The sequence below is a fragment of the Dipodomys ordii genome, unplaced genomic scaffold (genome assembly GCF_000151885.1).
Source record: "Dipodomys ordii isolate 6190 unplaced genomic scaffold, Dord_2.0 Scaffold15, whole genome shotgun sequence".
Taxonomy (NCBI): Eukaryota; Metazoa; Chordata; class Mammalia; order Rodentia; family Heteromyidae; genus Dipodomys; species Dipodomys ordii.
The window spans coordinates 1035492-1060479 of NW_012267231.1; the positions used below are offsets into that span (position 1 = coordinate 1035492).

Sequence of the window (24988 nt, forward strand, 5' to 3'; positions counted from 1 at the left end):
CTGTGGCTCAAGTGGTAGAGCGCTAGCCTTGAGCTGAAGAGCTGAGGGACAGTGCCCAGGCCCAGAGTTCAGGCCCCACGACTGGCAAAAAAAAAAGAAAGTATTAATTTTACCAGTTTGGATTTTTTTTTCTCAGTCATGGGATTGAACTCTGGGCCTGGGCGCTGTCCCTCAGCTCTTCAGCTCTAGGCGAGCGCTCTACCACTTGAGCCACAGCGCCACTTCCAGTTTCCTGACTGGTTTATTGGAGACGAGAGTCCCACAGACTTTTCTGCACTGGGTGGCTTTGAACCTCGATCCTCAGAGCTCAGCCTCCTGAGTAGCTAGGATTACAGGCCACCAGCACCTGGCTTTTGAATTTTATTAGTCATATTTCCATTTAGTCTACAGATAATATCTTGTGTGATTGTAGTACTTTATAGTGTAAAGAATTTATACCTATCAATTATATTTGTACATATTTCAGAACATTAATGATATCGTTTTGTGACAGCTTGAAGTCAACAGGGTTTTTTAAATTGTTAATTGAAATATTTTTGTTTTTCATTGTTGTTATAAAGGTGATATACAGAGGGTTACAGTTACATAAGTCAGGTAAGAGTTCCTTTCTTTTCAGCCAGTCTCACCCCTTCTCTCCCAGTTTTTCCCTCTCCTCATTTTCAACATAGTGTCCACTGAGTACCATTGGGAGTATAATAATTTAAAAGATCTCAACAAATTCTCAGAGATTTGATGGCTCGGGAAGAGAGATGTCAGAGCTGTCATAGCGACCTTCAAATCATTGCGTGTCTCACATGAAGGAAGAAGTAGAAGATAAGGGGGTGGGGTCGCAAAACGCGCGGAAGCTCTGTCCCAGGGAGCTGTGGGTTCCGTGTGTGAGAGGAGAGGCTCCGGCGTGGCCCGGGGGCGGTGAGGCTCGGTCCTCCTCCACACTCGCGTCACTGAGCGCAGTGTCCTCGGGGCCATCCGGTGGATCCGTGTGTCTGAATCTTCTCTGTCTGTTTGCCCTCTGGGCTGGTATTGGGGTTTTGAACTCAGGGCCTTATGCTTGCTAGGCAGGTGCTTTCCTGCCCGGGCCACACCCCCATCTCTTATTACTTGAATTGCTTTTGAGAAGGCTCTCATGTGTATGCCTAGGCCTCTCCCAGCAGACCAGGCCTGGCCATTTATCTCCAAAAATAAATGCAAGTTCCTACATCACTATTACCTTTTCTGTTGTTGGCAGATAACAAATGAATGCAGAGATGCCAAACCTGTATTCATTTAGCTTTGTTTACCTATTGGGCGCAAGGGGAAGGCCAGTGCTTTTTATAAAGGCAGTCTCCAAGTATGTGCGTGTACTTACCCACCTGTCCATTGGTGGACAGCTGAGTTTTTCCCACTTTTTGGCTGTGATGAATGATGCTATTATGAACATAAGAGTGAAAATGTCTCTGGTGTCCTGCCTTCAGTTTTCAGGACACATAGCCAGAGGTATTGCTTGCTCACAAGGCGATTCTGGTCATGTTGGGGGCGGGGGAACGTGGGTGCCAGGCTCCCCTTCTCCAGTTCCTTACCCACACTTGCTGTCTTTTGTTACGTTTTATAGATGCCATCCTGATGAGCGTTAGACGTCAGCTCATGTGGTTTTGATTGGCATTTCCATTGAGCATGGCATTGAACATCTTTTACGTGATTATTGGCCACGTGTATGGCTTGTTTGAAATAATCTGGCTGGTTATCTTTCTTGTGGAGCTTTGAGTTTTTCCTCTGGCCTTGAATGCTGACTTCTCGTCAGATGCATGGCTTCCCTCGGTTATTTGCCTTCTCACGCCCTTGATTGGAGTAAGCACAGCAGTCTGGAGAGTGTGCTCTGATGTGGGGAAGGCAGGAGCAGTGGGCACAGCTTCTGGAAGAAGGAGTCCCGTGTGGCTGTTGAGATTGTTCCAGACTCACAGACCAGGACAAAGATGGAAGTAACTGGAGAAGAAGACTTAAGAACGCCTCACCTTGGGCTGGGAAGGTGGCTCAGTGGTAGAGCGCTTGCCTTGCATGCTTGAGGCCCTGGGTTCCATTCCTCAGCACCACATAAGCAGAAAAAAAAGGCGCAAGTGGCGCTGTAGCTCAAGTGGTAGAGCGCTAGCCGTGGGCTGAAGAGCTGAGGGACAGCGCCCAGGCCCAGAGTTCAGGCCTCATGACTGTCCCCCCCGCCCCATGAACCTCACCAGTTCAGCCCAGAGCTGGCCTCAAGCGGGGAGGTTAGGAAGACAGCAAGGGACCAAGGAGTGCTCAGACTCTCCCGTGAGTCTCAACATGAAGTGGCTGAACTTCTGCTAACTTTATTTGTCGGAAATAGAATCCGTGTGGAACAGTTCTGCTTTGTGCCGTGTCGGGTAAAGCCTTCTTGTTTTCCTGATGAATTTCGAGTTTGTCCAGTGTGATGGAATGCCCCTGGAGAGGTTTGAATGGCCATCTGCTCTACATGTAGGGGCTGAAGACTGGCTTGCGGGAGCCAGGCTGGGGCCGGGCAGGAGGAAGATGTGTTCGGAGGCTTTTGTAGAGGCGGAGGCAGTGAGTGAAGGAGGGAGGGCGGCTGCCCAGCTGCCCTGCTGGGAGAAGCAAGGAAGACGACGAGTCGGGAGGTCGCTCCCAGGTCGAGGAGACGCCGCACCAGGCTGCGCTGAGCAGGTTAACCCACAAGAGTAAGACGTCGTTTCAGAATTTTAAAATTTGAGCTATCTTTGGGATACCCCCAGGTGTGAACCCCAAGCTCAGAAGAAAGCCCTGGAGGTGGGATTAGAAGGTGAGCAGCTCATCAACACAGTCACAGCCGCCTGCCTCCAGGTGGCCCTCTTGGACAGGATTTAAGACCGCCCACACTTGGATGAGCCCTGGAGACTGGAGCCAGCCGGCGAGCCAGTCGTGGGCATGCGGGCTTTCTCAGACCTTCCGGTGCCCGCAGTCACCCGTAAAGGTCCACAGAAGAGCCCTGTGCCACAGCCAGGCCCAGGGGTGGTCTGCCTCCTCTGGGAGGCTGATCACATTGGCTCACCTCTTGGATGCTGGATGCTGGTGGCTCACGCCTGTAATCCTGGTCACTCAGAAGGCTGAGATCTAGCAGATCATGATTCAGAGCCAGCCCACACAAAAAGCTAGACAGGAGGTGTGGCTCAAGTGGTAGAGCGCCAGCAAGCAAACCACATGAGCACAAAGCCCTGAACTCAAAGCCTGATGTGCCCCCCTCCCCCCAAAAAATAACAAAAAGTAAGTGTCTGTTATTTGGGATCTTCAGCAGAACTGACAGTGCTGCCCTAAGACTGTGGCTCCATCAGCCCGTACCTTTCTCCTCTCTTGCCTTTGCCATGTGTCCTTTTCAAAAGTCAGTATAGCTAGGAAAGTGGTTGTGCATTTATTACACCAAACACTGGAGGGGAGGTTAATAAAGAGTGGGAAAGGAAGAGCGGGAGAGGGAGGGAAACATCAACTACTTCAGATTAATATTGAATAAATATTACTGGGCTAATAGTATCTTTTAAAGTATTAGAAGTGCTGATCAAATTTTAATGAGGTATTTAAAATTCATAATTTATAGAGTAAAGATACACCTGAAGAGAAATGAGGCATAAAAAAGCTAGGTATTATATTAAATATATAAATGGTTTTCATTTAAACTAGTAAAACCTAATGGTATAATGGTTATAGGGGACTGCCTAACATAAAAGACAAAAATTAGCCAAATTGAAAACACCTGTTTCTCAGACTTGAATAAAACAAAACGAGAGAAACCAGCATTTATATCACGTCATATTTTTTTCATATCAGACATAAAAGAGGCATGTAAATTGGCCTGTGTCTTATAAGTTAGATACATAAGTGTAGAAATGTAGTATCTCTTTTTTTTCTCTTCTTTTTCTTTCTTTGTTGTTGTTTTTGGTGGTGGTCGTGGGGCTTGAACTCTGGACCCGGGCGCTGTCCCTTAGCTCTTCAGCTGAAGGCTAGCACTCTGTCACTTGAGCCTCAGCACCATGTCTCATGGACTTGCCTGCCCGGGCTGGCTTTGAACTGCGATCCTCAGATCTCAGCCTCCTGAGTAGCTAGGATGACAGGCGTGAGCTAATGGCACCTAGCATGAAATGTAGGTTCTTATAGTTTATTTTCTTATTTTTATAACTAAACACTCACTTTGTGTCTCTGAAAGATGAGACGTTCGTTCGGCCATTAGAGTGGTTATGAAGGGAAATTGCAGGTCTATAAACAATGCCATGTGGTTCCCTCCTTGCTGACCGGGAGCTGGGAAAGAAGAGCGACCAGAGGGCAGATGGACCAGAGTCTTCCTCCCCCTCCCCTCCCTCCTGCCCCCCTCTCCCTCCCTGCCCCCCCCCACTCCCACCTCTTTCTCTTTCAGTACTCTTGCAATACTGGAGAGCTAGGCTCTGTGCTGACTAGTTCTGTACCACTTGATTCATGACCCTGGTCTGTTTCCTTGATTTTGTTTCTCCCATAGTCTTGGGCTCAATTTGCACCAGCCGTCCTCAAACCATGACCTTTCTCTCTACCTCTGAGAGGCCGGGATGACGCTGTGTGCTTTCATGCCCAGCAAAAACATTTCTTGAAACATTCTCAGCAAATGAGTGTGTGTGTGTGTGTATGTGTGTGTGCGTGCGTGTGTGCGTGTATGTGTGTGCGTGCGCGTGCGTGTGTGTGTGTGTGTGTGTGTGTGTGTGGTCGTTACTCTCCCGGAGGCTCTCAGCCCAGGTGTGTATAAGAACTGGTAGATCTGGGGAAGGGCTGGCATTCCTTTTAAGAGATACAGAAATTACTTGGGTGTACAGCTAGGAATGCTGTAAGCAGTGAACAGTCAGGGCAAATCTGTAGTAGAAGAGTCAAAAGTACATTTCGAAGCTAATTCCAGCTGGGACCAGGAGAGAGCAGCAGCATTCGCGGCTGAGCCGGAGGTGATGCCCTTGGCCGCCACGTGGTACTTCGTTACCTTAGTGTCTATAATTCTCCCTCTTAGCAACATGTCTCAGTCTAGAGATATATGGATATTGGCTATTGCTCCAGAAAAGTGCTTTTTTTGTTTTGTTGTTTTCAATTATTTTACAAGGATGGAGTTCCAGGAATATAATTCTGTTGGCCAAAGGAAATGAGTAGTTTGGGTCCTGTCTATGAATTGTCATGATGAGTGTAATCAATTTATAGTCTTAACTTCCATGTGGAAGTTAACAAGCGCTGAAGACACATGCGCGTGGTTTAAGAAAAGAACGATTGTTAGGATTTTAATGAATTTATACTTAACGACTCTGCTTACGTGGCATTTATGGTCACTGAAAACTCAGTTTGTCTTTCCTAGATTGATGAACTGCCTGAGGGAGCCGTGAAGCCCCCCGCAAACAAGTATCCTATCTTCTTTTTCGGTACTCACGAAACGTAAGTAAGGAAAATACCTTCATGTTTCAGCTGCGTTAGTTTGATTCCTCTGGACTTCGTTGTTAAGGATGCTCTTCACTGCTTCATGTATTTTAGTTTTTCATTATAATTGATGATAGGAAGTTACCAAGCTTAATACATTTTTCTTAACATAAGGATTTCTCAGGTACTGGGAAGGTGCTCAGTGGTGGGGTGCTTGTCTAGCATGCATGAAGCCCTGGGTTCTATTCCTCAGTACCACATACACAGAAAACGCTGGAAGTTGCAGTGTGGTTCGAGGGGTAGAGCGCTATCTTTGAGCGCAGAGAGGCTTTGGGACAGCGCCTGGGCCCTGAGTTCAAGCCCTAGGACGGACACACACACAAAAAAAAGATTTTTCATCCACAGGTGTCTGAGTGGCATGAGGTGTATCTTGGCTTCTGAATGTCATTCCTGTTTCTGAGTAAATGCTGGCCATTAAGCAGAAGTCTTCCTGGGGACACTTAAGTGCTTACTCTCCCAGGAATTTTATAGCTCCTTCTAGAGAAATTGTTTTCATATTTCACAGAACAAGGTTTTGTTCTGTGAAAAGCTCTTTTGCTTGTTGCCCCTTGACGCCAGCACCTACGTTTCTGGAGTTTTCCAAGTCTATGCATTCATTTATAACCTCAAATAATAGAGATGTTCGTTTCTTTCTTTTGAACTCAGTTGCGGGCGGATGTGTCCTGGAGGACAGAGGACCAGGTCCCTCTGGTCTTACTGGGGGTCCTTCACCAGTATTCCCTTCTTTGCTTAGTTTAAAGATAAACAAACCAGTCTCAGCAATACACAGCCCCCTCTAGGCCACGAGAAGGGCAGAGAGGAGTCACTCCTTGTAAGGAAGTTGCCAGCGCTTCCACGCTCATTTATTCCATTGGCCAGAACCTGATGCATGACCGCATCTGGCTACAAAGGACCCCCTCCCTCCCCCCCCTCCCCCAGGGCTCCTTTGAATGTTAACAGGTAGGGATTTGATAGAAACACTTTATTAGTTCGTTGCCTTTACCGCTCTGGCGTCTTCATTTTTTTTGTCTTGACAGAACCAGGACAGGGGTGTCAGGTCAGATCTCTTTGCTCCTGGGTAGACCCTTGTGCTTCTTTCAGGAAATGTGTCTTCTGTGGGCTTTTTTATTATTTTCGTTTTGTATTGTTTGGGGTTTGGTTTAATTTTGCACTGCTCAGCCCCCAGTGTGCTAAGCACATGCTCTCCTCCCCTCCGTACTCAGCCCCATGCTTACTAGCACGTGCATGGTGCTCTCTCCTTTTAAGAGGTCGCTAGAAAGCTTAGAAGTGAATGTCATAAGTACATAAGCGTTTGTGATATTTCTTTCCCACTTGACATGTTGCTGCATTTTTAGGATGAAGCAAGATTTAATAAACACCTGAGCTCGGTGCCTCAAGCCTATAATTCTAGCTACTTGAGAGGCAGAGGTGGAAGGTTAGGGAATTGTGGTTCGAGGCCAACCTGAGCAGAAAGAAGTTTACAAGACCCTATGTCAACTAATGGCTGGGTGTATCTTTTTTAAAGTATGTGTCTATAACGTCTTGTAAGTACAGGTGCCGCTCAGGGTTCATATTTGCTATAATGTGTTCCTACACCTCCACTGATCCTGATATTGAAAATCGTTTCTATTTTCCATGTCTCTGCAGTGCATTTCTAGGTCCCAAAGACCTTTTTCCATATAAGGAATACAAAGATAAGTTTGGAAAGTCAAACAAACGGAAAGGATTTAATGAAGGATTGTGGGAAATAGAAAACAACCCAGGAGTGAAGTTTACTGGCTACCAGGTAACAATGATATCACTGTCATTTTCACATCTTGTTTGCTTGGTTTTAAATCTTTTTCACATCTGTGTGATCACGCCTTACGTCCTTTGTGCTACTAGTTACCAGCCATCCATCTGAAGTCAGGGTTGTTTGTTGTTGGTGGGGTTTTTTTGGCTTTCATAGACCTTTGGTTAAATGCAACTCTTTTACCTAAAAGAGGTCAAGCTAAATGGCCCCTGGAAAGTGTGTCAGCCCTTGGCTGAGTGTAAAGCAGCAATGGCTGCATCGCTGCGTTTGTCCTCAAAGCCTCTTCCCCGTAGCAGGGATTACAGCTGTGGGCTCTGTTTCTCATCACCTTTTATGTTGCAAATATTTTTTTCAACATGTAGTTAGCTAAGCTTTTTTTCATTAGGCAATCCAACAGCAGAGCTCTTCAGAAACTGAGGGGGAAGGTGGAAATACGGCAGACGCCAGCAGTGAGGACGAAGGCGACAGAGTAGAAGAAGATGGAAAAGGCAAAAGGAAGAATGAAAAAGGAGGCTCAAAACGGAAAAAGTCCTATGCTTCAAAGGTTGCTGACACTGCGGGGTGTTACCGTTGCACGCACGCTCGTTAAAAGCGCTTAGGTGGGGCCAGGTGTGGAGTTCACACCTGTTCAGGAACCCTAAGTAGGAGTCACAGTCCAGCCAGCCTCGGCATAGAGTGAGACCCTGTTCCCAAAGATAACGACAGTGAAAAGCGCCGCGGGGGTGACTGACTCACGTGGTCGAGCTCCTGCCTGGCGGGCAAAGGCCCGTGAAGTCAAACCTTTGAAACTGATGTTTGGGCTCAGGTGGTAGTAAAGTCAGATAGAAGCACTTAAATCGCATACCTTGTCACTAAGCTAGACCATATTTTTTTTTTTCTGTGCATTTAAAAAACTTGGGAGGAGCCGGGCGCTGGTGGCTCACGCCTGTAATCCTAGCTACTCAGGAGGCTGAGATCTGAGGATCGCGGTTCAAAGCCAGCCCAGGCAGGAGAGACTCCTATCTCCAATAAACCACTAGAAAACCAGAAGTGGCGCTGTAGCTCAAGTGGTAGAGCGCTCGCCTTGAGCTGTAGAGCTGAGGGACAGCGCCCAGGTCCAGAGTTCAAGCCCCACGACCGCCAAAAGAAAAGAGAGAGAAAAAAAAAACTTGTGAAGAAAGTCCTATTTGATAGTTTAGTGTTGTTGTTTGGCGGCACTAGAGTTTGAACTCAGGGTCATAAACGTGTGAGGCCGGTACTCAGCACTGAGTTACTTTAGGTTTTATTTGCAGTGTACTTGAAGATCCTTAAAGTTTCTTCAGGTATTAGCAAAGCTGTGTTTTCCTGTCTTGACTGAGACACACCCGGAGGCAGTGTTTGCCCTTGCGTGCCCCTGCTAAGCAACTCCGGCCGCAAGCTTTAGATGTATTTCATCTTCCTGTAGGCTTCATTCCAAACGTAGGATGAACAAGGAAAAGAACTGGCTCACATTCAGCCTTGGGTGCTTGAGAAACTATGGATGATTTAAAGTATTAAAGTTGACTTATGTCACACTGCTCGTAAAGCTTTGTGACTTTTTCTGAGTTCGCTCTTCTCTCAGCAGCCTCAGCAGGTACTGCACATGAACGTCTGTGTACCACCTTCCTTTTTGTTGGGGCGTTTTGGTAGCATTGGGTTTGAGCTCAGGACCTTGGGTTTGACGGGTAAAAGCACTTTGCCACTTGAGCCACCCCTAGCCTTCCACATGCATCTTGGAAAGTCTTCCTCGCGTCTCCAGACCGTGACTTCTACTATAACACAGTGGGCAGAACAAAATGGTCCCTTATGTTGTCATCTGGTCTACCTCTTGGTCCTGTCCCACTAGTTAATCTGAGGCCCAGCAAGAGAAATGACCTATCCAGCATAACCTAGCCCCGCCTTGACAGGCTGCACATCACACCTGCATGTGCTGCGTTCAGCTGAGAGTCCAGGGTGTCAGGTGGGGGCTTGAGAGCAGGGCCTCTTGCTGTCATTCTCTTCAGGCTGGCCCTCTACCATTTGAGCCATACCTCCACTTCCTGCTTTTTGCTGGTTGATTGGAGATAAAAATTCCTTGAATGTGTCTGCCTGCTGGCTTCAAACCTCATTCCTCAGGTCTCAGCCTTCTAAGTAGCTAGGATTACAGGTGTGAGCTACTGGCACCTAGCTTGTATTTCTGGTTTTGACTATAATTTTAACTCATCTAAATATTTAGAAATCCTCTAAACAGTCCCGGAAATCTCCAGGAGATGAAGATGATAAAGACTGCAAAGAAGAGGAAAACAAGAGCAGCTCTGAGGGTGGAGATGCCGGTAATGACACAAGAAACACAACTTCAGACTTGCAGAAAACCAGCGAAGGGGTATGTGCTTTCCATTTCCTTTGTCACCTGTCCATGAGAAGACACAGGGTCCCTGTCTTAGCAGGAGTAAACTCTGTGCTTGTAAGACATGGCCTCAGCTTGACGCATCTGCTCATGGAGCCAAGGAGGGATCATACCAGCCGACAGTTTGGAGCTCATGAACAGGCGTTGTCTTTATTCAATTGTCAATCATTGAAATGAAGTGATGATGAAATTTCTAGTTTCACAAAATTAATGGTAGCTTCAAAATATGGCATTATGTATTGTCACTTCTTTCTCAGAAGCAGCAGGTAGTTTAATGTATCCCTGGTGACTCTAAATGTTTAAATATTCAAGCAAATATTTGGATATTGATGTATCTAAATACCTGTGAGGTAGATTTATCTGCCTTTTGTCCTGCTGGCCTCTGTTCACATTTTTAGTGGAGCTTGGGGTTTTGTTGTTCTTCAGCAGTGCTGGTATTTCAGTTCATAGTCTGTTTGCTAGAGGAGCGCTCTCCACTTCAGCCACGCTGAAGTACCTCTTGGGTTTTGTCTTCAGTTTTATTTTTCAGATAGCCACTTTTGCCTGCCCTGCCTCAGACCATGACCCTGCTCCCTGCACCTCCCACATAGCTAGGATTACACGTTTACACCCCCATGCCCATCTTGTTTCCAGATAAGACCTTGCGAATTGGGGGGGGCGACTGGGCTAGTCTTGAACTGTGATTCTTCCATCTCTGCCTCCTGTGTGGCTGGGAATACCGTTGTTTTTAAGATTCTTTTATGTGACTACATATAGCAGCAGCTTTTATTCATTTAATCATTGCCGTATGAGGAGTTTGTATTCAGAGTGTAGTGTGCTATGTGAACACACCACAATTTTTTAAAATAAGTTTTTTATTGTGAAAATACTGTACAGAGGGGTTACAGTTACATGAGCAAGGTAATGAGTGCATTTCTTATCCAGCATTGTTGCCTCCTCCTTTGTTTTTCCCCTACCATCCCTTCCCTCCCATCTCCTCAACTACACCCCCCACCCCTCCATCCCCTGCCTAAATTGTAAAGTTCATTTTTTGACATAGCATCTTGTTCATCTCATTGTTGCAATGGATCAACCTGTATCCCTATTTAGACAATTTGTTTTTTTCCTTCTGCTCCCCAAATTATACCAACATCAAATACAGTGAAAACAGGTTATACTGTGGGGGAGCATACCACAGTTTATCCAGCATTCTGTGAGTGGGTCGTTCCCAACTTATGCAGTTAAGAACTCCCTCGCTATAGGCATTCTCATTTTTATCTTCTAGTGTACATGTGTATTAGCTTCCTTACCTTATATAACTAGAAATGAATGTCTAGAGATATTAGTTATGGGTTTTTTTTGTTGTTGTTGGGTTTTTGTTTGTTTGTTGTCGGGGGCTTGAACTCTAGGCCTAGACACTGTCCCTCAGCTCTTCAGCTTAAGGTGAGCACTCTACCACTTGAGCCACAGCACCACTTCCAGTTTTCTCATGGTTAATTGGCTTCTTTTTTTTTTCTTTTTTTTTTGGGGGGGGGGGTGGCTTCGGTCGTGGGCCTGAACTCTGGGCCTGGGCGCTGTCCCTCAGCTCTTCAGCTCAAGACTAGCACTCTACCACTTGAGCCACAGCACCACTTCTGGCTTTTTTTTTTCCTGCTTATGTGGTGCTGAGGAATTGAACACAGGGCCTCAGGCATGCAAGGCAAGCGCTCTACCACTGAGCCACCTTCCCAGCCCTCTCATGGTTAATTAGAAATAAGAGTCTTTCAGACTTTCCTGCCTGGGCTGGCTTTGAACTGCGATCCTCAGATCTCAGCCTCCTGAGTAGCTAGGATGACAGGCGTGAGTCATCGGTGCCCAGCTAGTTTGTGGTTTTTTAACTCTGGAAGACAGTACCAATTGTTTTCCTATGACGTTAGGAAATAAATTGTCTCTGTCTCCCCCCACCCCCCCCCACCCAGCAGTAGCTGAGATTTCCCTTTGTTCACCTGACCAGACTTCTGATTTTTGCCTACATATCATATAGAACTAGAACAGTTGTCACCATGTTAATTTGAGCTCACTAATGGTGACTCAAGCTCCTTTTTACGTCTCTTTGAATACATGTGCACTTCTGAGTTTTTGCCCTTTTTCTCCTATCCTGGACTAACCAACACAAGTTGTTATGCCTTGCAAATAAGTATGTTCTACAAGTTGGTGGCTGGTCTATTCAGTTTCTTTCTGATACCTTTACAAATATACTATCTTAATTTCATTGCAACCAATTCTATTAAACGTTGCTTTTTGTGGTGGAGTTTCTCTGTGAGTCCAGCCATCTGACCCCGCACCACTTACACTCTCTGGTGTGTATTAGCAGCTAGCTGTCATCTGGCCTTGGCTGTCTCCCTGGTGTCTCTGTACTGTTCCTTTGGTCAATACTCAATCGATACATGATTACAACAGCGTTCTAAAAAGTCCTGATACTTTATAGGTCCGTAATAGTAAACTCCTTTTCAAATACTTGGTCATGCCTGGGATAGAAAGTCAAGGAGGGCTTTTTTGGTGTGCTGGAACTTGAACTCAGGGCCTCACGTACCAGGCTGGTGTTGTGCTGCTGTCTCTGAACCAGCACTCGACACACAGGATTAACAGACTTAAACCAGCAAGATTCCGCTTCCCTGTGTGCGCGTCTGTGGCCAGGCCCCAGGTCACACTGTCACCAGGTCACACAGCCGCCGGGTCACACAGCCTCCGGGTCGCACAGCCCGGGTCACACAGCCCGGGTCGCACAGCCACAGGGTCACACAGCCACAGGGTCACACAGCCGCCGGGTCACACAGCCCGGGTCACACAGCCACAGGGTCACACAGCCGCCGGGTCACACAGCCACAGGGTCACACAGCCACAGGGTCACACAGCCACAGGGTCACACAGCCCGCCGGGTCACACAGCCCGGGTCACACAGCCACAGGGTCACACAGCCCCCAGCCACAGGGTCACACAGCCACAGGGTCACACAGCCACAGGGTCACACAGCCCGGGTCACACAGCCACAGGGTCACACAGCCACAGGGTCACACTGCCACAGGGTCACACAGCCCGGGTCACACAGCCACAGGGTCACACAGCCACAGGGTCACACAGCCACAGGGTCACACAGCCTGGGTCACACAGCCACAGGGTCACACAGCCACAGGGTCACACAGCCCGGGTCACACAGCCACAGGGTCACACAGCCCGGGTCACACAGCCACAGGGTCACACAGCCCGGGTCACACTGACGCTGGGTCACACAGCCACAGGGTCACACAGCCCGGGTCACACAGCCACAGGGTCACACAGCCACAGGGTCACACAGCCACAGGGTCACACAGCCCGGGTCACACAGCCACAGGGTCACACAGCCACAGGGTCACACAGCCCGGGTCACACAGCCACAGGGTCACACAGCCCGGGTCACACTGACGCTGGGTCACACAGCCACAGGGTCACACAGCCCGGGTCACACACACACAGCCACAGGGTCACACAGCCACAGGGTCACACAGCCCGGGTCACACAGCCACAGGGTCACACAGCCACAGGGTCACACAGCCCGCCGGGTCACACAGCCGCCGGGTCACACAGCCGCCGGGTCACACAGCCCGGGTCACACAGCCACAGGGTCACACAGCCGCCGGGTCACACAGCCCGGGTCACACAGCCCGGGTCACACAGCCGCCGGGTCACACAGCCCGGGTCACACTGCCACAGGGTCACACAGCCCGGGTCACACAGCCTGGGTCACACAGCCCGGGTCACACTGACGCCGGGTCACACAGCCGCCGGGTCACACAGCCCGGGTCGCACAGCCCGGGTCACACAGCCCGGGTCGCACAGCCCGGGTCACACAGCCCGGGTCGCACAGCCACCACACCGCTGTGGGGAAGTCAGCCAGCCGCCCGGCTACAGCCAATCTCCAGCACTCACCAGCCTGCATCCTCCCAACCTGAACCTATTGTTATTTCTGTAGAAAGGTGGAGCCCCTTCCGCCCGCACGATCAAGTGCAGAGCAGTTTACTTCCCAGTACTCACATTCACTCTTCCCAACCCCCTTTACCAGGGCCCCAAGGAGCTTTCACTTACATCTGTGTGTGTGTGTGTGTGTGTGTGTGTAAAATCTATTACATGCTGTATACTATATACTGTGTATATAATAGCTGTTGACATCTACTGCATCAGAAATAAAATAGAAATTTAAGAAAAGTATTTTTTCAGCCAATCTGAGGGTCACAGTTTCAAACCAGCCCAGGTAAGAAAGTCCACGAGATTCTTTTTTTTTTTTTTTTTTTTTCGGTTGGGGGGCTTGAACTCTGGGCCTGGGCGCTGTCCCTCAGCTCTTCAGCTCAAGGCAAGCGCTCTACCACTTGAGCTACAGCACCACTTCTGGTTTTCTGGTGGTTTATTGGAGATAGGAGTCTCACGGTCTCTCCTGCCCAGGCTGGCTTTGAACCGCGATCCTCAGATCTCAGCCTCCTGAGTAGCTAGGATTACAGGCGTGAGCCACCAGCGCCCGGCTGTCCACGAGATTCTTATCTCCAATTAACTACCAAAAAGCTAGGCATGGAGCTGTGGCTCAAGTGGTAGAGTGCTAGCCTTGAGTGAAAATGCTAAAGAACAGTGCCCCCAGGCCCTGAGTTAAAGTCTCAGTACTGGCACCAAAAAAGCAAAAGTCACTTATTTAAAAATAACATTACATAGCATAGACCACATTTTAATGAAATACAGCCAAATTTTCCCAGAAATGTTTTGTGGAAGATGACACTGCCTTCCACTTCCGCAAGTCTCTTTAATGTCTAAAGTGATAGAAGATTCTGTGGCTCCTCCTTCTATCTGCCATGATGCTGATTTGGGTAAAGATACTAACCAAAGATACATAGGCAAAGATGCCCACCAAGATACATAGCTAGATAATAAAAACATCTTTCAGATTAGTATCTTCAGTAATTGTGACTCTTCTTGTTTGACATTTCACTAATTCAGTATGTGGTTGTTTATTAAATGTTGGACAGCGTGTGCAATCAACTTGCCATATTCTGGTTTTGGGTTTTTTTGTTGTTGTTGTTGTTTTTTTTGGTCGGTCGTGGGGCTTGAACTCTGGGCCTGGGCGCTGTCCCTGCGCTCTTTAGCTCAAGGCGAGCGCTCTACCACTTGAGCCACAGCGCCACTGACCTTGCCATATTCTGTTACATTAAAGTCTACTGAACTACCTAGCATCTCAAATATCTGAGTTTGTTTTTTGTTTTGTTTTTGCCAGTCCTGGGGCTGGAACTCAGGCCTGAGCACTGACCCTGAGCTTTTGCTAATGTTCTACCACTTGAGTCACAGCTTCACTTCCAGCTTGTTTGGTAGTTAATTCAATACAGATTTTCTTCCCTGGGCTGGCTTCAAACTGTGACCCTCAGGACTCAACTTCCTGAGTAGCTAGAATACAGGCGTGAGCCACCAGCACCCGGCTTTCCATGAACTTTTTGATATGAAAAAAGCAAAGCCTTGGAAGTTGCTTTTGCTAAGTATGGTTACTGCCACAATTCAGATCAATTGCTTACCCACTTGTATACTGTGTACTGTGGACAGTTCTGTGAAACCCTAAATCGCCTAAAGGCTTGTTTTCTCTTTTTACAGACCTAACTACCATAATGAATGCTGCATACTAAGAGAAACCACAAGAAGGTTCAGTGTTGGGTTGTCTAATATTCTTGGATTTGATATGAACCTACACATAGTCCTGTTGTCACTGGCAGCCCAGTTTGTACGTACATCGTCCATATTCCTCTGTTACGTTGGAAAAGACATGTTAGCCTTTTTTAAGGTTATTGATTTGATTTCTTGTTACTTGATTGCATGAAGTTGCCCTTAGCCACTGAGAAGCACTGAGGTTTTTGCGCAGACTTCCACATGTCTGGGATCCTCTCGCCAAGTCCTGCCTTGGCCTCTGTCGACCAAGCACCCAGTTAACGATGAGCGTTTTTATATGACCACCCAGCACAGGCATAAAGACAGGACGTCCTCTTTGACAGAACTCAGGAGCTAATCCCTACATACATAATTGGTAAATTGGAGAGTAAATTGTCTTTCAGTTTTGAGGCTATGTGTAAAAGTTCAACCATCTTGTACAATGTCTATTCTATATTAGAAATAGCTAGTCAACAGCTTACACTTCTCAAAATACACGGTGTGTACACAAACTGAGTTTCTATATGTGAAGGTAGCGAGTCTTCTGTGTTACTCCAAATTAAAGGCAGGGATTTATCTTTCCCCGATGCCAGTACACGCTGAGCGAGCACGCGAGATGGATCCTTGACGCATGGACCTGCGGAGCTCAGCGGAGCCCTTGGCAGCGACAGGGCATTGACTCCGCCTAGGGGCTTTGAAAACGGACTGTTTCCTTCTGGAACTAGAATTAGAATAGTGAAATAGCCATCCACAAACCATTACTATGTGTACATGATTGTTGCTATTGTGATAATAGAGAACGTAATTTATTTTTATGCCAGCCTATATTGTGAGCACACATCTAGTCAGTTTGGGTTTTATCGATCCTGTTTTGCTCGTCCCTTGAACATTTTTCGAGTACTCGAGGTTTGTAGTTGAAAAGTTTACTGTAAAAAAAAAATCAAAAACAAAAAAATGTATTGTTTTTACAGAATAAATATATTGGAATGTGTACTGGGAGTAAGATTGAGGTTGTGAACCATCGAGTCAGTGTAACTTGGCTTTATTGTGACGTGAGGTATTAATGTAACTCGTTTATTAAAGCGAAACTTGCCAACAGCGAGTTGACGAGAGTCGAGTGCAGGCAAGGCTTTTCTTTCTCCCCTTTTGTATGTTTAGGCTCTCTGGGTTCTAGGTGAACACTGGGGAGGTTGAGAAGCGATAGCATGTCTTCACACTCAGCGGACCCTAAGTTCACACCTTGGCATCCTGTCTTCTTTTGGTGAAGAATTGATAAACAAAGAATATGTGATAAGTAAACGCCAAGGGCCGTTGGTGATTGTGATGATGGTGGTGGCGGCCGAGGTGTTCACTCCGGATGGGACGCTGCCCGCCCGTCCCGGCTGCTCCAGGCACCAAGGCGGCAGCCCTGGAGCTGTTTGTCTCTCGCTTAACAAATCCTAGCTTCCGCTATCATACTCACTTCCAGATCCAAAATGACGACAAAGAGATAGCAGGGAAGACAATCGGTCTTTAAAAGGTACTTCTAATTCTAATTTTGAATATTTTATTTCAAAACTAATTCAGTATTGGCTGGGGTGTGGCTCAAGTGGTAGAGCACCTGCCTAGTAAGTGTGAGGCCCTGAGTTCAAATCCCAGCACCTCCAAAATAAATAAGTAAAATTAATGACTCTTAATTCATCAAAAGATTTCTTCATTGCTCACACTAAAACCTGAACGTAGAAGACATTTTTTATTGGAACAATAATACACATATATGTATACTATATAGGATAGATTTTGTTAAATAGTCAAAGCTTATGAAATAGATATATATATTTCAAATTAACACCATTTGTTTTCATAAAGGCAAAAATAATTTTATTAAAAATATGCACAGAAATACAATAGAAATATTTCGTCACCAATAAACCAAGTCTTTACTAAGGGTAAGGACAGGCTATCTCATTTTGACTATTTAGATTCACACAAATATTTTTAATAGTAATTTTTTAAAGCAGTTAACGTACTTTCCTTGAAAAAAGGTTTTAAAATACTCCGATAGCCTTTTATATTGAGGTTGATAATGAAGCATATACATTTTATATGCAAAAGCTATATCTCCAACCTGCAACTGCTGTTTTGAATTATTTTATATACATCAACCATATTCACTTCATTTTTATGCTCAGTTGTAGGCATTAAATTGTAATTTTTCACACAAAATTTAATATGTGCAAATGGAATATTGAAATATATGGTCAGGTTTATCCACAGATAATTTTGAGGTATTTCTTTAAACAACTATTCCCAATTGCTTCAGTTTTCCATAAAAGAAGAAAATTAACCTGCACAATACTGTAGTTTGATCACACAGGCAGTGAAGATCGAGCACCTGTGCCTGAGTGTCTGTGTCTGGAAAGGAAGTGGCCGAGGCGTTTCCCTCATGGGCAGTGCGGCCGGTGAGTGGCGTGACCAGAGAGGAAGAGCTCGAAGGCCGGTCTATTCCACTTTCTCATCTGCCTTTGTCTTTACGAAGAACTCCGGTCTGTAGACACAGCGATAGGCCAGGAGCTGAGGTAGCACTCCATATGCTATATTTAATGTTAAAAAGAGAATTTTTGCTTCGTCAGGGACTCTGTGGGCATAGGCCGTTCTCGCATGGAGGGACGCACCAATGTGAGAAAACTGGGCCTGTAGTATCAAAAAAAAGCAAGAAAGGTATGAGTGTGGCGTTCCTGCCCACTCAGACAAGCGGGGGTTCCAGGCAGTTCATTCGCACCTTGTGTGCTCCCAAGATGGTTTGCTCGCAGGCAGAATACCTTCACGCAACCCCATTCAGTATAGGGTTGTTCGCCATATAACTTCAAATAAAATACACTTTCTTTAATGTGGTTCTATTATGTCAATTTTTTATCTCACCCGGTGCCCCATACCAAACATTAGGGTCTGGCTTTTTAATAGACAAACCTAAATAAAACCTCCATTTCTCTTCTGATTTGCACCTGGAAATCTTGTGAAGCAATTCCAGGTGCCAGTGGTTCATGCCTGTAACCCCAGCTATTTAGGAGGCTGAGATCTGAGGATGTGATTTGAAGCCAGCCCAGGCAGGAAAATCCATGAGACTCTTGTCTCCAGTTAACCACCAAAAAGCTGGAAGTGGAGTTGTAGCTTTAGAGGTAGAGCATTCAGAGATACTGTCCAGGGCTCTGAGTTCAAGCCCCAAGACTGGCACCAAAACAGATAAAAAGGACATTGACATTATAAAATACATTTAGCATAACAGTCAATTTAAAGAAAAATCCTGCCGAGAACTGGTTGCTCACACCTATAATCTTAAGCTACTCAGGAGGCTGAGATCCAAGGATCAGGGATGGAAGCCAGCCAGGGCAGAAAATGTCCCAAAACTCTTATTGCCAATTAGCCAGCAAAAAACAAAGTGAAGGTATGGTTCAAGTCGTAGCACACTAACCTTGAGCCTAGATCTAAGCCAAGAGTGTGAGAACCCGAGTTCAAGCCCCAGTACTAGCACAAGAAAGGAAACACTGAGAACCTCAACTTCTTTCATCATTCTTGTATTCTTGGAGCAGGAGCTCGAACCTTCTCATTGTGTAGTTTGTTTATCTGTGTATTTGTTTTCTGTGATAGCAGTTAGAAGAATGATTGTTCTTTATAAAGTTATAAAAACGTGCAGGCAGGCTTTTCAAATCAAACTGTAATGTATTTACAAGTATGACTTGCAGCAGGCTGGGTGCAGGAGGGCCTCCCAAGCCTGGGCTCTTGGGAGCACACACCCCTCTTGAGTGGGTGGTTGTGGGAGTGGGTTCTGATACTTTGCCTAAGCACAGAGGAAAATGATAGTAGATCAGGCAGTCAAGCGGGAGGAAGAGCAAAATCTGTGAGGGTTTCTGGGAAGTTGTGCCATTGTGGAATGCAGCCCCAAGTCTGCGTTTCCATGTCCTGCTGAAATTCAAGGCTTGCGTGTGTAAAGGACTGGGGACCTAAATGTGATAAGTGATAATCAATAGTTTGCCAGGACCAAGGTGAAGAGATACGATAATACGACCTAGAGAAGACAGAAGTAACCGGAAGGAAGAGTGGGTGCTTCGCACCCAGCGGGACGCAGTGACTGCTGAGTGGTCAGCAGATGCCCGGCTGCAGGCGTCTGACCCCGAGGAGGGACGGCCGCCGGCTCTTCCGAGCAGCCTGAGTGTGGATCCGCATCCCTGGCAGAGCAGCGAATGGGCTGTCGCTTTCTAAATCACCTGGACACCCTGCACACTTCTGGTACATGCTTGCTATCCTCTGGAGAAAGGAAGTGAATTACCGTGTTGGCTGCCAAGGACCAGCAAGTGGGTTATCTGCCTGGTGACGGCAGGGTGGAGCGTGTCCTGCCCACACGCCTCCCCGGCAGACGCCCGCACAACCCAGAAATACACTTGGAACTCTGGGCCACAAGGACAAAAGGACCGTGAGCCACGAGCCCCTGGGCCCCCCCCCCAGCTGCGGCTGGGACACTCAAGAACTCCCTAGGGCCCATTTTGAATGCCTTTTTCTGAATATATACCTAAACCTTTTCTTCTGGACTAGAGGCCAGTTTTCAACCCTATTTTCTCAGAAATGTGGGTTTGGTGACATTATGGACTTGTGCACATTGCAGAATTGATCAGATTTGGAAAAGGCACCATCTGTGCTTTCAGAGTAAGGACCGGGCGGCTGTGCCTCCTCGCATGGGAATGTCAGCCGCTTCGCGGCCCGGCCCGGGCTCCGACGCGCCGGCCGGCGCAGCTATACCTCATCCTCACCACAGCAGACTCACAGCAACATGGAAAAACAATCATGTCCTTAGGTTAGATTGTAAGCCCACTGGGCAGGAACTGTGTCAAATGTTTTGTGTGGCACCTATCACATTGTTAAAGCTCAATAAACGTTCAACAGTAAGAGTCTTGTGCCTGTCAAGAATCAAAATGGATCTATAAAGAACTTTTCTATTCTCATGAGGCCATTCTCGGAAATGGAGGCGCTGCCCTGTGCCTCGTTAGCAGAGGGGATCCCAAGGCGGGTCACCTGCCGCTCCTCGCGCCCACCTCCTCCCCTGAGCCACAAGCTCAGGCTCGCCTGCAGAGGGCACTGGCCTGCCGGGCAGCCGCCCCTGGGCAGCTCTGCAGGCGCCCCAGGCCTCCCTGTGCTGGCTTTGGGTCCAGTGGGTGAGTGAGCTCAGAGCTGCCCAAGGTCTGCATCTGTAATCGCTTCACTTCAGTGACGTGAACTGAAGGTTCACGGGGCTGTCCTCATTTCATTCTAAATTGTCTTCTAGTTATGCAACTAATTTACAGAGATATGCTCTTTTTCTTTTTAAGGCGGCTTGAGTGGAATGGAAAGTGTGGCACTGAATGTGAACAAAGCTGCATTTCCATCGCTCTCCTAAGCTCTAGACCAGCAACCTAGAAAGCATGGCTAGAAACTGCAGTTCTGCCTGCTCAGCGGACTGTGACACAAATGTCACAGGGAAGAAGGGACGTGGCCCTTGGGACTGGGGCCGGGTTGTTTAGCTGAAAGGGGACTTGTCAGTAACCCGGAACCTGCTATCTTAAGGACTTTCTGAGAGCCATAGCCATGCGTCAGCAGTGACTCTGGAAGCAGGTGCCAGAGTCCCATTCCAGCCCTGCCCGACAGACAGCAGGGTGACCCGGGGCCGGGTGTGTCACCTGTAGAGTGGGTAGTGACAGAACCTCCCTCCCAACAAGTAGGGGTTTTAACGAGGGCTCAGAGCGGCGCCACAGCCGTGGGGCTCTTCTGTGATGCGTGCTCAGGACCTGGCACTCTGTTTTGGTGAAAACTTGGGCTCCCTTTGTTTCAAGATCCTCTTGGGGGTGTTTTCCTCCAAGGAAAGAAGCACAAAAAGATGTTAGACCCAAAGTCTAGCTCGAATCATGAATGCGCCTAGTAATGAGTCAGACGCGTGGGGCAAAGGCATAAAGAAGGTTTGCATTAGTCCCCTGATGACACGAGCGCCTCCCGGTCTCGACTCCAGATGACACGTTCCTGAAGGAGCGCCTTAGGAAGCTCTAGGATGGCCATCCGGTTCAACCCGAGTATCCACAGGCGAGTGCTCGCAGCCCTGCACGGGAGGGGGCGAGTCCCTGACTCACGGGACTCATTCTGCCTTGATGGCAGCAGGAAGCCCACAGCAAATAGGTCCCCCAGCTTTTGCCCAGTTTCTTTGGTTTGGGGGTGATTATACACGCTGCACACCGCTAAAACTGTCTTCAGGTTCATTACTCTCTAAAGGCCTGTCTCCTCCCAGCTTGTGTAACGGTGACGTGCCAGGTACTGCTGTGAGCCCTGCGCTCACACAGCACTGAGCAGCAATACACTCACATCACCAGTCAGCCCTCCACACCTGGGCCAGGCCTCCGGCGTGCATCAGCGTCACGTCCCGCATCCAGGAGCACCCTGGGACCACGAGGCCGTAAAAGGCGATCACAAAGTAGGGGACAGAATAGAACATGTACACCAGCATCTGCATTGGACAGGGAGGGAACGTCAGGAGATGTGTGATCTGAATGAAAAGAAAAAAAAGACATCTGCTAATGGGCAGCGTAACAAGTACTCCACCTGAACTTTAGGGTAAGCCACGGGGTCCTTTAGGTAGGGCTCCTGAAACTGTGTGTATAGCCGGCAGAGCTCAGCGGGGCAGTCCAACGCAACCTGAAAACAAAGGGAAGTTGTTCCGCAAACACAGCCGCTCCTGAGCCCAGGGTTTTCTGATAAGGCTATAAAGGCATCAGGGTTAGTCACAGCTGTCTGGCTGTTGAACAAAAACTGCGCTGAAGAGGCTCATCAGAGAAAAAGCAAAGAATGGAACTGTTCTGCAGATTTATCTAAGGAGATTGAGCAGAGGTTAATAATGGAGCAGGAGATAGAAACTAAGACTATTATCAATAACTTGCACAGGCTCATAAAGGATCTGGGTTTAGTAGCTGAAACCTGGTTGCCTTTACATGTCAAGTTCCTCTCTTCTGTCCATATCAAATGCATCTTATCATGCCTTGTGAGACTCGGAAATGGTGTCTTCCCCTCTCCGGGGCCTCACAGGGCCGGGGGCCAGTGAAGGGCCATGCTTGGGGAGCAGGGTGCTGGACCTCTGTGTCCACTTGGAAAGAGAGTAGCAGCATCTCTTTGGCATACTCCTGAATCACCTCTCCCCACCCCGCCAGGCACCAGTCTTGTGTCCTTGGCCATAAAAGAAACATAACACAGAACGCGGATCGAGCCCATCTGCAAATGCGCTGCCCGCCACACACATGCACATTTTCCCTCAGGTGCAAAGGAGCTGGAAATGGCTAGGCAGGAACACCACCCGTTCCCATTACTTGCTATCTGCACTTGGAGAACTGGAGCAAACTAACCAAAGAACCATTTCAGCGGTCTAAGGAAAGCCTATGGCCTTGCCTTCTGTATTTCTGTCTCTTGTGTCCTAGGCCAAATTCTTGAGGAAGATTCAGACAGTGCACAGACCACGCTAAGAATGGCGTCTCATCCTGGGTCAGGGACACCGGCTGGCACCTGGCACGCCGTGCCTCAGCTCTGCAGCGCCGGCAGTTGTGGGATGGTGAGCCACTGCTCCCGAAGCTGAATGCACCAGCCACGCAATGCGGCTCAAATGTAAGAAGGTGTAAAACGGGCAGCTCGCAGGATCACCGAACAGGTAAGAGCTCAACAGCAGTCACTTATTATTTACTATGTATAAGACTCTTCTGATCATTTAGGGCCATTATCTTAATCTCCAGAACAAAGAAGGAGTACTAGTTTACAGAGGAGAAAATTATGGGCCGGAGATTAAATAATTAGGACAGGGCCAGGATTCCAACCCCAAAACTTATAGGTCTGTCTTTTAGCTATGGCACTAAGAAAACGATAAAGGGAAAGACCAAAGTGACATGCCCGTGTGCCTTTAATGCCCATCACCCACATCAGGACAGAGACTCCAGAGTGAGCGTAGTTTACCCCACATTATTCTCAGCACGGAGAAGGTCACATGGCCGTTCTATGTGGTCCTACACAGGTGAGAACTTGGCCCTCGGTTCCATTGCTCCTCCTCATTCCTTGGTTTGGTTTGCTGACTTTCTGAGACAGGATCTCAGCCTAGGCCGGCCTTGAGCTTTCTGCGTAGCCCAGGCCCATCTCAAACCCCTGGTCCTCCTGCCTCTGCCCCCGAGTGCTAGGATTTCTGGCTGGCAGCACCGTGCCCGCCTCCCTTCCCCCACTCCCGGAGAATATGGGGTGCCTGGGGCTAGGGTTGTACATCTAAGTGGGAAACATCCATGCAAGCACAGAAAACAATTCTATAGGCTCAATTTTCACATCCTAAAACTAGGAGAGGAAGACGTGGATAGAGTTTGATCTAAGGACTAGAAGAAGGCTGTGTGAAAACTCGGGACGGGCTGCCCTCGGAGGCAGGGGGCAGGGCTGAGGCTCCAGGCTCTGATCAGATTTTAATAGATTCCCGAGAATTCTAGCCTAAGAAGGGCACTGGTGGCTCACACCTGTAATCCTAAACACTCAGGAGGCTGAGATCTGAGGATTGCTATTGAAGCCAGGCAAGAAAGTCTGTGCAACTCTTATCACCAATTAACTACCCAAATAGCTCAAGTGGTAGAGCACTAGCCTTGAGCAGAAAGCATCAGAGACTGTATCCAAGTCCTGAGTTCAAACCCTAGGACAGGCCACACACACACGCAGAGTACCCCAGAACTTATTTCCAGGTGTTTCCCCACCGGAAGCATGGACAGTGTAGTTACGTTACATATTGATCCATTAGGCTTACCAGGCCTCTGAACAGGCAAAACCCAGTGGCCAGAAGGAGACACAGGACCAGCATCAAGTCACAAGGTCTTCTCAGCAGGCCCTTTGCTTGTACCTCTTGAACAACCTAAAACAGAATTTGTAACTCAGGAGCCAAGTCCAGAGTTCAAAGAACCCGAAATCTGCTGAATCGTTTGTTTGTATTTGTTGTGCTGAAGTTTGAGCTCAGGGCCTCAGCGTTTATTATGTGGGAGCTCTCCCACCTGAGCCACAGCCCCAAACCTCCTTTGCACCAGCTATTGTGATTCGATCTCGCTTTTGCCCAGCCCATAATCTGTTTTATGCTTCCTTTTTTTTCTTCTTTGGTGCCAGTACTGGACTGGAACTCCTGTCTCTCCCAGCACGCGTGGCAAAGCTCGCGTTGGCCCCTTTGCCCTGTCTTAGCATTAAGGATGACACTAACGAAGGTCTTCGTGGGTCTCGAGACCTGAGCACTCCATTGGCACTCACACGAACCTTTGAAAGCAGGCAGGCCAAGGCTAAAGCTAGAGTTACTGTTAGCTTTTTCTTTTAAACAACTACCTATGCAGGAGCTGATAAGAGCCAAAGTCTTGGATAAGATCACTACCACAGGAGTTCCCAAAAGTGAGGCCTGGCCAATAGAAGGGGGCGTTCAGACAGAACCGGGCCATCTGCAGCGTAGACTGAGACGCATACAGTGCTGCACTCGGCATGGTCAGCTGACCAAATGCCTCAGTGCTCCGCTCCTCAGAGGCTCAGTTCTGTTCATGGCGCATGGAGCTAGGTGAGCTCTGTGAGTTGATTTGTTTGTTTGTTTTGGGTCTGGTTGTGGGGCCTGAACTCTGGGCCTGGGCGCTGTCCCTCAGCTCTTCAGCTCAAGGCTAGCGCTCTACCACTTGAGCCAC

At 47.9% G+C, this 24988-nt stretch overlaps 2 protein-coding genes across 2 annotated transcripts in view; one reads left to right on the forward strand and one right to left on the reverse strand.

The window, feature by feature from the left end:
- LOC105982280 (hepatoma-derived growth factor-related protein 3) overlaps window positions 1-16871 on the forward strand; it is a 33776-nt gene extending 16905 nt beyond the window's left edge. The window contains exons 7-11 of the mRNA XM_013011851.1: window positions 5333-5409; window positions 7078-7216; window positions 7608-7766; window positions 9435-9581; window positions 15225-16871. Of these exons, the coding sequence (XP_012867305.1) occupies window positions 5333-5409; window positions 7078-7216; window positions 7608-7766; window positions 9435-9581; window positions 15225-15230 (528 nt within the window). The 3' untranslated portion in view covers window positions 15231-16871. The remainder of the gene's footprint in view (window positions 1-5332; window positions 5410-7077; window positions 7217-7607; window positions 7767-9434; window positions 9582-15224) is intronic.
- Tm6sf1 (transmembrane 6 superfamily member 1) overlaps window positions 16865-24988 on the reverse strand; it is a 15385-nt gene continuing 7261 nt past the window's right edge. The window contains exons 6-9 of the mRNA XM_013011852.1: window positions 24085-24189; window positions 21873-21965; window positions 21658-21777; window positions 16865-17948 (exon numbers count right to left, since the gene is read on the reverse strand). Of these exons, the coding sequence (XP_012867306.1) occupies window positions 17757-17948; window positions 21658-21777; window positions 21873-21965; window positions 24085-24189 (510 nt within the window). The 3' untranslated portion in view covers window positions 16865-17756. The remainder of the gene's footprint in view (window positions 17949-21657; window positions 21778-21872; window positions 21966-24084; window positions 24190-24988) is intronic.